The following is a 12,676-nucleotide window of genomic DNA, read 5'->3' as shown; positions in this document are numbered from 1 at the left end:
GACCCCTAGAATTTAAAACAAAAAACACCCTATTTCCAATCAGTGGTGTTTGTTTTTTGTTTTTAAAAGGAAAATATTTCTACTTGTCTGATGTTTTGTAACATTTGGGCCTATACTGACCTGACAATTAACATTAAGGCCCCAGTCTTAATCTTAATGGGCTCCACAGGAAGGTCCTTGTGTCCATGCAGAGACCCACTAAAGTCAGTCTATGCACAAAAAGTTGCAGTATCAGGGCATAAGGTTAAACTGCTGATTATTATGTGTGTAAAATGTAACCTATAGTTCCATACCTAGAAAGTGCAGTGTGTGTTGTGGTATAGGAGGCTCTGACTGACTTTCTAGTTCCACTTTATAGAATTAAATAAGCATGGACATTTCAAGGGGAAAGAAACTGCTCCACTTGCTATGTGGGCGGCGCTAAGGCACAGAAAAAGACTAGGGTCCCACTGTAAAATAATACACTGGCATCAATGGGGTATTATTTGAAAACAGATTCACAGGAATGTTTAGGGTTTGAAATAATTCTGTCATGTTTTTCCTTTTTTAATAAATGCTTCTAAAAAAAGGGAGAGGAAAAAAAAACCATTGAAAGTGTTGCGAGAAAAGAGAGTACTTCTCTTCTGTACAATCTCCTTTCAGTTTATTTCTCCAGGGGTGACTGAAATTTGCTATCTGATCCCAGATATGTCTCATCACAAAATAAATGGATGAGTGTTTAGAGAAACAGGAAAACACTTCCTAGCTTTTATTAAAGAGCATATAGGTTCACATCTGCTATATCCAATAAACAGATACAGTCTAGGGCAATAAAGTATGCCCTACCAGCCTATTCCTATTTAAAGGAAATTGTCAACTCATCATCTCATAAATTGGGGGGAGGGGGGAGAGATTAACTAAAAAGTAGATGTCGTTTCAGGTATTACACTGGTTTATAGTTTTGCAAATACATTTTCCTGTTTTGAAAAAGGAATCAAATGGGAAACAGACGAAGACCTTGATCCTGCAAACATGCAAGTACTCCCACTGAGTTCAATGGGCACGGCAAACATCACTATAAATTAATGTTTTATTCACTGCTCTCCATAAAATAGGAGAAACAAGACATATGTGAAAGTGTAAGTTTTAATGGAGATAGACAATACTCCACAATTTTAGCTTAATTTTAAATTGTACTTTGATTTTCAAAATACACCTATCCATATACTTGAGGTGCTCATACAGTAAAGGCAATTAAAACATTACAAAATAAAGCATTACGCAACCAGCCCATCAGGACTATTTATAATCAGGATTATCAATGGGTATCCCTCCCAAACACCTAACCCTGCTCCTTCTAAAAGCCTGTAAGAACAGCTGGTCATGAAGGTCAGCAGGCCTGTGCTCTGTTGAACTAAGGGAGAAGCGAATCCCAGAGTGTCCCCTAAAACCACCCTGTGCCTCCAGTTCCCTTGCATTTAAACCAGGGGGCTGTTAGCTCAAGTGGATCTCAGCTGCTCTGATATCACGACAAGGACAGAGGAGATTTTCAGATACTCAGGACCCAAACTATATACGGTTTTATTAATCAAAATCAACACCTTGATTGATTGCTCCCAGAAATGTTCTTCCTTCATATGTTCTAAGGCCTCGCTCTTACAAAGTATTACCCGAGTGCTTCATCTTAGGCACTTCATTGTAACTGAGTCTCCTGGGGTAGTCAGTGGAGCCACTCAACATTATTGTATCTTTATTATGCTTAACCTGACACATTGTAAAAGTTTCATTATTTTAAGAGACTTTTATAAAGTGCATAAACCCCACCTAAAACATAGCGGATGAGAGGGCCAATAATGACAAAATGCACAGTAGTTTATTTGATCATTAAGAACATATCTGCTCTAGAACAGCAGCCTGTGATAGCAATGGACAGTTCAATGCTAGATTATAGCACTTAATCTGAAACCACAGGAAAAAAGCTTGCTGAAAAAGATGGCTTGAGTGGTTATCAGAAGGCCAAAAGATTGAAATTTGGCTAAATATAAACAAGTTGGATACACTAAGAAATTCAAATCTGTGTGACAGGAAAAGTCTCAACACCAAATTCAGCATCAGAAAGAGGTGTCTATATTTATAGTTTCTAATGGCTAGTTTTCAAATAAAATAAATAAAATAAAAGTGGTTATATTTAATATCACCATGAATGTAAGGCCCCGTCTACATTACAGCTGCACCCACGACCACTACTGTTAAAAACACAAATCAGTCTTATAGCACAGACAGTTAAAAATGCATATTCAAATGGTGTCCCTGGAACCATGCCAAAGCCTTGGATACAAATCAACTCCCAATCAAGGCTTTGGCATTGTTCGGGAAAACAAAGTGGAAGTACGTGGTAACTCAGTCAACAGACAAAAGCGGAATAGTCCGGTCTCTTGACATAGTGGTAGTTTCAACACAGACAGGGCCTTTAAGAATCGAACCATGGCCAGAAGGAAAGAAGTGAATATTACAGGTTCTACTGTTACAATTCCATGTTCTCAAAAACAATGAACAGAGTCTAGTGAAAACCTGACCTTTACATGTGAACATTCTAGTTGTGTACAGCCAGCACAGGCTAAACTAGTCACCCCATAAAAATTAAAGGAAAAGATAAGGTCAGAAACAGAATCCTTCAGCAACTGCAGTACAACAAAACATTAAGGACATCTTATGTAGTTTACAGAAGCATGCAAGTGTTTGGAATCCAAACCATTTCCAGTACTACAGTCCAACTTATTTACCAGACTGACCCAGATTTTAAAAATGTCATTGTGGCCAAGGAAGGGAATTTGAATTGAAAACTGACTTTGCAACTCTAAATGCAGAAGAAATGGCTATTGAAATGAGCCCAGCCAGTAAAAGCATATAATTGGAAATATTCCCTGTAAATTAATTTTCACTTTGTAGATTTTTTTAATTCACAGATTAATGCACAGTTTTTCTTACTAGCAGCTGCTAAGTGTCAGCACTTCCTAGGAGAGGCCAGTCTGGAGCATGAAAACAATGTAATGCAAATATGTGACCAACCTCTTATGTGCTAAAATACTACAAGGCATTCAGACAAAATGGTTCCATTATACTTATGTATGTTCTTAGGATTGGGGGAAAGCAGCTCTTCTGTCATGCCACCAAATGCTAAGCACCACAAGACACACTTGTCATTCATCCTTGGTAAAGGAAGTCTGGTAGGAATTCTGCCCACGTAAAACAACTCACAGAGACATTAATGTGCATATGTATTAACAGGCCATGGTCAGAAAAGTTACTTCTTCATGCTAAATCTTGCCTGGTTTAGAGTTTGTTACAATCTTAACATTTGGCCTAGGTTCCTTGAAAGGATCATGAAGCTTCTATAAAATCTGGGTCCAATTTCAGGCCCCTAGACCAGTTATATAGTTTTGATTTGAAATTATATGAAATTCTGTATGATAGTTTTGCTATGAAACCCATCAGTTTCCAATTAAGTTCATGCTGAATTTCTCTCTTGATCTCAGAAATACCTAAGTGCCCTATCACTTTATCTGAGTGCCAAACATTTTGGGGTTTGTTCAATCTGAAACAAACCAAACCTCAGGGAATCGGCTCCCAGCACAGACTGAAGCAAAAGAAATGGTTGGCATAAACCCCTGTACAGGAACACTGCAGCAATTCACATAGCTCTAACAGGAAACTTTGATGGTGCATGAAGAAATCCATCAATTCTGGAAAAAATAATCCACGTACTTGTTTAGAACAGGATAGATGGAGCTGAAATGACATTTTCAGCACTCTATTTGGCTATTAAAAATGTAACTCATTACTAGTAATTGAAATTGAGCATCCATTTTTCTCATTATGCGATCAACTGAATAGAGAGACACTAGTTTTAAGTGCTTTTTTTAAGTGCTCTTATTTTCAAGGTACTGTAGTTATAAGAACATACAGAAAAAGTGAGTAGTACAGGTGTCACCATATACCTAGCAAGATGAAGGCGGCGGCGGCGGATTCCATTTGTTGTGCCTTCTGAAATACCAGTGAGAGGGTGGCTTCAGAACTGGAAAGTTGTTGTTCCTTTCTGACACTTTGCAAAATCAAGTTCTTATCTGTTATGCCTTCTTGGATGATCTTCAGAAATTCCTGTGCCTCTCCTGTGAAAGAACAGCTGAGAATGCACACATCATCTTAGCTCTTACATTGAAATCATATTTGTCTATAAGGGTCTGGCAGTTGTTATGGGGGTGATACTGACAGGCTCATAAGGAAAGAAGATTTCAGTTGGCTATCTCCTCAGCTTAGGATCCAGGGCAATGAACTATGCAAATGTCTTCCACAGTTGCCTTCACCACCAGCTTTGCACAGCGTGGGTGGTACCACTAACAGGCAACATTCTTATGCGCAATGATAATACTAATTTGCATTATTTTTAGATGTAACATATTTATGAAGGACATCTTGCTGTGATAAAGAGCAAGGGTGAAATTGCATGACCTCCAGCATTGGAAGACTAGCTTCCAACTTCACTGACCCAGTCAATGGGAATCATAATAATCAAAAACCAGGTGACCTCGGTTATTTTCCTTCCTTTGCTGGCCCAACAGTGCTGTTGGGGCATGGTATATGACTCATCTCTTTTCTCAGACTTTTGCTTGACTGGGGGTTTGGTTGGTTGCATTTGCGGTAAGCCTATTCTTTCAAAAGATTTTGTAGATTTTTTTTTTTATTAAAGTGTGACCATGTGGTTTGAGGTATTTAATAATTAGGCATATTTGATACATTAAAAAGTAAACATAAAAGCTCTGAAGGAATATGCTTTTTAGCATATGTATAAAGTCTACATTTGTGTAGATATTTGGTTTGGCAGAAAACCAGAAAAAAACAAACAAAAAAGTTTTCAACAGAAAACTTCTGACTTGACTAGAAAAATGTTCGTGACCCTTCACACCCACTTCTCATAGTACCAGAGCAGCCAAATTAAGTACTTCATATTACTATTCTATCCAGTGGTGTTCTGGAAATACACAGTTCACCAAAAGATGTGGGAAAGAATCTGGGCTGATCTTCAGTCAAGCAGAAGAATAGACATTCACAAAAATCCAACCCTAAACTAAATAAAAGGATGTAGAAAGTGGTGGGTTTTCTGATGTCAGCCAAAGAAAGCAACCCAGAATGACTAAGTCTCATTGCAAGGAAACACTTTTGAGTAATTCTGGTGTTTAAATAGAAACATTCTGCAAGGTCAAGTTAATCAATGAACAAGATCCATGGACCTGGCCTCAAAGGGAAATCCTTTATTTATATTTACTTGACAACATTCAAGAAACAATGCACACAACACACAAAACAACACTTTCAAGACGGACATGGCTCCAGCTCTGAGCCCTTGAATGGACAGTACATGCAGGGAGTAAATAGTATTTTTCTTTGCAAACTGAGAAAACACCAGAATAGAATAAGCAAAAACATTTACTCATATAATATACTGTGCACTAGTGTAACAGCTTCAAATAGAAGATCTCAAAAAACTTTGCAGACAGTAATTAGGCCTTGCAACACCCCTGCTTACTCAGTAAATATTGTCTCCATTTTACAGATGGGGAACTGAGGCAAAGTGAGGTTAAGGACCTGATTTTCAGAGGTACTGAAGAGTCATAGTTCCCATTGGCTTCACTGGGAGCCGCAAGCATCAGCTCCTCTGAAAAATAGGCCACTTTTATTTAGGTACCAAATATGGTGTCTAACTTTTGGTGCCCAGCTTTCAAAAATTTTGCCTGAATATCTTCCCAAAGATCATTCAGTAAGTCTATGGGAGAGTCAGCAGGCCCGCGTTTTAACCGTAAAGCGGTCCTTCAGAGCTTGATTAGCCAAATGTAATGGGGCGGAAGAGAGGAGGAAGAGAGAGAAGACACTAAACAGGTTTGAAGAATTGGGGATCAGATAAACAAGAACATTTTCAATTAAAAGTATTTTGGGGACTGTGATGCTTTGGGTGTTCACCCAGACCAGTAAGAGATTGTGTCACTACTTGCCCTGTAACCCCGTGTGTGTCTGTGCTGTACAGATCTGTCTCAGAGCCCTGCTCACAGCAAAATGCCCTCACCCTGCGTTCCACCAACCTGGCTAGTTGCAGGGTGACTCCAACAGCCTCTCCAATCTCAAGTCCTCCCAAAACCACCCCCTCACTGCAGCCCTCACAAAACCTTATCGAGTTGGATGCTCCTTTAGAGAGGCAGTACAAGCACCAGTCTGTTAGTGTGGCTGAGGATTTTACTCTTCAGTTTGAAACACTGCACTGAGATGATGGTGTAATAAAACAAGTTTATTAACAAAGAAGAGATATCTAAGGGATACCAAGTAAAAGGAATTGAGATAGAAAGTAAAAATACACTAAGACTAAAACCGAACTTAACTAACAATCTTTTGTTCAAAGTAGATTTCACCACAGTTCTTCCAGCGTGGGCAGCCAGTTCTTAGCCAGGGCCCAACACAGAGCTCAAAGCGCTTGGTTCTTTGTTTCTTCTAGTGAAGGATATGAAAATGGCTTGCTCTTTCTCCACTTCTAGCCTCCGTTTTACCTTTATCTTCAAAGTCAGGACACTCTCATGGGGGCTCAGCTTGTTGTGTCCACCACAAACCTCACGCCATGTTAATTTTTGCAGTGTCTCCCTGCCTCCCATTGTGATACTTAAGTGCCCATCTCCCCCACTCACTAGTTTGATGGCTTTGTTTACCTTTTCTGTAAATGTACTTTTATTGCCTCTTTGCTCAATGTAGAGTCTGTATCACCCATACATACACGACACAGTAATATTAATGATGAGCATGTTACCAGTTCGCATATTATACCTTACAGGACACCCTTTAGATATAGATTATGACACTATCAAGTTGGGTTACATTGAGCTTGTCAGGACAGTTGAGGCTCACTGCTAGATACCACAGAGCAGTTTGCCTTATGGCACTTGTGTGCTCTGAGGGTCACAGGGAAACGTCCCTATTTGGAAAACAAGCCATTTCATATAATCAAGGTACATTACACAATAGATATTTAAAATATATAATCTACCTTGTGTAAAGTAAAATGTAATTTTAATAAGTAGCTCACATATGATACCATTCATACATGTTTTAAACCAATGCCTGGGAGAAATAGCTTCCTCTGCCCCACAACCAACTGATATCGAAAGATGACTTGAAAAAGTATCAGGAGATATGAGAGGAATGTTTGGAAATAAAAACCAAGGGAGAAATATAAATTAATGCTCAGAGTTGCACGAGAGTATTGTACACTCTGGATACCTACTATATTTTTTCTTTTCTGCTCTTTACTGTATCCGGTTTCTTTCCCCAGCAATTTCAACTGATCCCTGTGTATGGTCTCCACTGTGTTTTCACGGTTTTATTCTTAACTTTAAAAACTCTTGGAAGAGTGTATTGATATATAAAGTCTCAATAAATGTTATTTTAAAAAAAAAAACTATCCCAAAAGCACAATACTTGAGCTTGCAACCTTGACATTCTGTATCACAATTCAATATTTAGGATCCTCTAACCTCAGTTCATAGCAACTACAATGCTAAGCATTAGAACCCTGCTTTATTGTTATGTCAACACAGTGATGGAAGTGGACAGGGATTCTCCCAATTTCAATAAGGCCTCCAGAGTAAGTTTAAGTGAAAGTAAAACACTATATAAAAAAAGAACCAACTGGCCACAAAAGAAAGAATTTATTCAGTGCTGTGTTCTCTTAACTACCCAAACTGAGCTACCCTAGTGATTGCCTCAGATATACTTGTTTGCAATGCAGCTCCTACTCTGAGGAACTGATCTCTGACTCTCATTCACCAGGAGATTTTACACAGAAATCAGTAGTACAAGAGGGATATCTATCTGTCTTATCAAACTGTAGGAATGCTCAGTGTCAAGTGAGCTTAGACGTATACCCTCACTCACATTGAGTGGAGCCTCCTCACTACCCCAACAGTCCCATTGATTTCAACATGCTCAACATCAGTGAGAGCATCAGAATGTGACCCCTGCTGATTATGACAAAAGCTCACTACAGGCAAATCATAAATGTGCTCTGCATTTGTGTCTAAATGTACCATCTTAATTTTTAGTTATTGAACAAAGGTGCAGATTTACAACATGAGACACCAAGGAGGATGGCAGAATACGGCAATTTCTAGCTTTCCGAAAAAAAAACCCAAAAACAAAACAAAAACAAAAACCACAAACCAAACCTACTGGCAGAGTATTCAACGTAAGCAAGGGGTAAAGAATCTGGCTCCATATGTCTGCCATCATATATATATTTACCTATGGATGTCACAGCTCTTTTACACACTTACTCATGGCGCGAGTGGACAGTGACTTCAGGTCTAACATCAGTTGCCAGCACTGTAAACATTAGTCAGAGATGTATGGTAGTAGCTCTTGACTAATCTAGCAAGGTGACTGGAAGACCAACCAGATCTCCTACATGGCAGTAGAAAGCACTATTACCTGGCTGTTCTAACAACATCCCTTATTATTTGAGTAGCATCATGTTCTCATTCTGGGTGAGACTTGTCCTTCCCCTCTTGACACTTTTGTTCTTGCTGAGACTGCAGCAATATTCCTAATAGCACAAGTATAAATATATGTAATTTGGAGGCCCTATTCTCTAAAAGAGAGAAGGTACATCTCTTGTAAACTGTACTTGTACAGTAATTGTTATGTGAAGGAAGATTGTGAGAAAGCAACAGTGTATGAGGTCACATTCTTCTTTTGATAACATCTCTGGGTGCACGCACTTTCTCATCACATAAAAATTAAAAGGAGTTCAACAGGTCACAAGCCAGGCCAAACAAGCAGGAAGCAATTACACCTCACGACCATTGCCCTATAAACCATATGGAGAGGAATATTATGTGCTCTGAAGCCATTTACCCAGACTGATTTGTTGGAGGGTAGAAAGAAACAAACAACTGTTCCTGAACAACCTTTCAGCTTGTCCTCAAGCACTACTAACAGTATAGATTCAGTTAACTTCACCCTTAAAAGGAGAAGGCTGATCTGATCTGCCAGAAGAACAGAGCATATACAATTTCGCTCCTTCAATCAAAGGTTGTGTGATGAAATCTGATTGGTAAATACATTTTTACAGTGTAACTATAAATCCCAATGTAGAAGTTCCATTTGGCTACTTTTCTTAACCATGCCAATTCTGAAATCCAAGCAGCAAAATGGGATCTCATATTCTTTGTACCTTATTAATCCACTGTGTTATACTCAAGTTTGTTCTGTTTTTCCTGACTCTGGCACCCACCCAAGACAATCTTGCCATTCTTATGGGATTGTCAACAATACTTTGCCTATGCTCCGTGACTGTGTTTTTACAACTTTGCACCCTAATTCTTCTTCTCTATCACTTACTAAATAACAGTAATAAATAATGACAGGTTTCAGAGTAACAGCCGTGTTAGTCTGTATTCGCAAAAAGAAAAGGAGGACTTGTGGCACCTTAGAGACTAACCAATTTATTTGAGCATGAGCTTTCGTGAGCTACAGCTCACTTCATCGGAATTGACTTCAATGGAGCTAAGATTTCACCCTTTGAGTGTAACATGTGGGCAAACCTAAGTAGATATCCCACAAAATGGTATGAGGAGGATGTCCAGAGCCATTGAAGGATCAGCATCTCTGAAAATCAGGACATTTAGGAACTGATACAGTGTTCACTGAAGTTAATAGAATGACTATCTGATGCAGGTTCTTAGTCTTCACTCATTATTGTAAGTAACTGAGGCTTTCAGTAGTGGTCCCAAATACTTCAAGTGGAATTGGATCGAGCTTTTGTTTAAGTGTCTAAGTTTAGGTACCGACATTTAAAATTTTTGGCCAGAATATTTTTATCTTTACTAGGACAACTAATTAGACCTGCCTCTCACCACACACACACACACACACACACCCCAGAGATTTCTGAATCTACAGGAACAAAGCAACAAAAATTATTAAAATTTACAATATTTAAAACTTAATCAAACTACCACCTAAGACTTTTTTTCATTTTAATCTATGAAATAAAATGCAAAAATTTCCCTTATAATTAGCAAAATGCATCAGATTTCATTTTTTGTGTAATAATTACATAGAAGCAGACCTAAAACCTGGCTTGTGACTTTGGGCCATCTCACTAAGGGCTGACTCAAGCTGAGCACCGGCTCACCATCATGCCCATGTTGGCTCAGCCATGCCAGTGTAGCCTTATAAGTAGAGGACAGGAGTTCTAGAAGAATACAGTACAGCTCTTATAAAACAAACATCTGGGTTAAATTTAAGAAGGTACCTGAAGTGGAGTTTCTCACTCTTCCTGTCTTGCAGGGGATACTCCTCTAGGACATCTTGAATCAAAGGTGACTGCTGCCTATGTGTTCTGGAGAACGGCAGGGTTCCCATATGGCTAAATATATCACAAGATCTAATGGGAATGGTCCCCTTTTTCTTCCTAGGGAGAGTGCCATGGATAGAAACATCTTGATAGGAGTCTAAGCGATGCTCGGTCAGAGGAGGTTTGCTGCTCAAAAGATCCATAGAAGAAGCCAGTGAGAACTGATGGTTCATCTGTATATTTCTGTGGAGACTTGAAAGTTTTCCAGCAGCTATCATTCTCAGCTCTGAAAAATAAAAATTACCCACAGCGTTCATCAATCACTAGTGCTGCCATTTTAAATGAAATTAAACAATATTGTTAGCTGTTGTCTCTATTAACATTACACTTCTTGTATTAGAAGGCAGACAATTTATATGCTTTTCAAATATACACTAAATTATGACCTAATCTCATAAATTCCAATCCTGCAGATTATTATACAAATGTACTTAACCTTTATGCATGTGAATAGCCCCATTAAAATAATTGACTTAAACACATATGCAAGTGTTTGCAGGATCTGGGCCATAATCTGCTATTACCTACAAGGTTTATCTTCTTATCTGTTGTTTTACCTGGAGTTCTGAGAAACCATTCCATTTGAAAGGTCAAACATCAGTCTGGAATCATTAACTGAAACTGAATTGTCAGGAAAAAAAACCAACAACGTACAGACCAAGGCTTAGTTTAAAAGATTGCTAGTCTAAACTCAGTAGTGGGCACTACAGACCTGGGGCAAATATTTTTAACAGTTTGTAAAACAAAGGATTTTATCCAAAAGAGAAGGGCAATAGATTACTGGAATTCTTTTCTGTAGGATACACAGGCCAACTGAGTCAAATTCACTACTGGTATAAGTGGGATGCAACTTTACATTAGAGGTGAATTTGGTCAATTATACCCTGGCCTACAACAGAGAGGTGTCTCCAACATGAACAAAATTACAACACTTGGTGTAAATTCATAGGGTCAGATTCTGGCCCCATGATAAGGCTGCTTTCTGCCACTCCACAAATATAAAGTAGCATTAAGTGACTACCAATGGATGCCTCTGGTTTAGGGGAATCCAGAGGTCCTGTAGTGATGGCTACACCGGCTCTATGCCCCACTCCATCCACTTCCAGCTCCAACATCAGGACATTGTTAGAGTGCTGGGGGTCTTTGCGGGTTATTGTAGCCAGGCATAATTTAGAGCAACACTGAGGCTGATCTCACTTATGTCAGGGTTCAGCTCATAAAACTACCTTTACACTCTCCCCCCTCCACTTTAGCTGCACCACAAAGGCCTCGGATGCTGCTGAGAATCTAGCCATGGACTCCGCAAATGTGTTGGTGACTTGATAAAAACTCCCTCCCACCTTTTTTTTTTTTTTTTAAATAAAAACACTATCTGTAATTAGAGCAAGGTATTTATGGTAGGACCTTGATGACATCACTTATAATGTGAAAGTGAAAAGTTCCAAGTGCAGAGGCTCTGTAGAATTGCTCTTGCATGTTGTGTAATGTTTATGGGAAGTTGTGCTCTTGTAGATGGAGTCAACTAACAGGGATTAAATTAAAATAAAAACCTTTCAAGAGGTCTTTCTGACAGATTATGATGTGTCCCTTGATGTGACCACTAAATCTCAGACCCTCCTATTGTTTACATCTTCATTCAGAATGTGGTTTGGGGAAGTCATTTCTACCTGGTGGCAACAAAAAATATTGCCAGTTCATTCAAAATTTTACTGTGTTGTATAGGCTGCTTTGCATTTTTGATTACCCATGCCAATATAATTGATTCAGAGGTAGGTCCAAAACAGAAAATGCAGGATATAGATCCAGGGCCAGATTCCCAGCTAGTGTAAATTGGTATAACTCCATTGGTCCATATACTAAACAGAGTATTAAGGCTAAAAAGTTAACTATTCCCAATCAAAGTCAAGAAATGAAAAAAATGAAGGTTCTCAAAACTCACACTAACATTGAGGCTGGAACCTTAATTGAGTAGGCACCCAAACCCATATTTACAGGAGTTTGGAAGTCCCAGCCTAACTTGCCCGCACTGAGCCAACTTTTAGAATTGCCTCTGATTTTGCACCTAATGAGGGTACTTACCATCTTCATAAAAAACCTTGAGACTGATAAGTGCAAAAGTATTATAATATAATAAATGTACTTTCCTCAGCCTCCTTAACTCAAACATATGAGGGATTTTCCTCAAACTTGCTAGTAAATTCATCTCTAGGCTGAGACAAAGCATATGAAGTTTTAGTCTCAAAA

General features: G+C 38.8%; 1 protein-coding gene across 1 annotated transcript in view; it reads right to left on the bottom strand.

Annotated features, from left to right (window-relative positions):
• Window positions 1–12,676, bottom strand: part of BCAR3 (BCAR3 adaptor protein, NSP family member) — a 91,327-nt gene that overhangs the window by 71,764 nt on the left and 6,887 nt on the right. The window contains exon 2 of the mRNA XM_073358223.1: window positions 10,331–10,658. Coding sequence (XP_073214324.1) covers window positions 10,331–10,650 — 320 coding nt within the window. The 5' untranslated portion in view covers window positions 10,651–10,658. The remainder of the gene's footprint in view (window positions 1–10,330; window positions 10,659–12,676) is intronic.

This window comes from Lepidochelys kempii, chromosome 8 (assembly GCF_965140265.1).
Source record: "Lepidochelys kempii isolate rLepKem1 chromosome 8, rLepKem1.hap2, whole genome shotgun sequence".
NCBI lineage: Eukaryota > Metazoa > Chordata > Testudines > Cheloniidae > Lepidochelys > Lepidochelys kempii.
The sequence above is the reverse complement of the archived record's forward strand: the minus strand, read 5'-3'. Positions and strand labels throughout refer to the sequence as shown.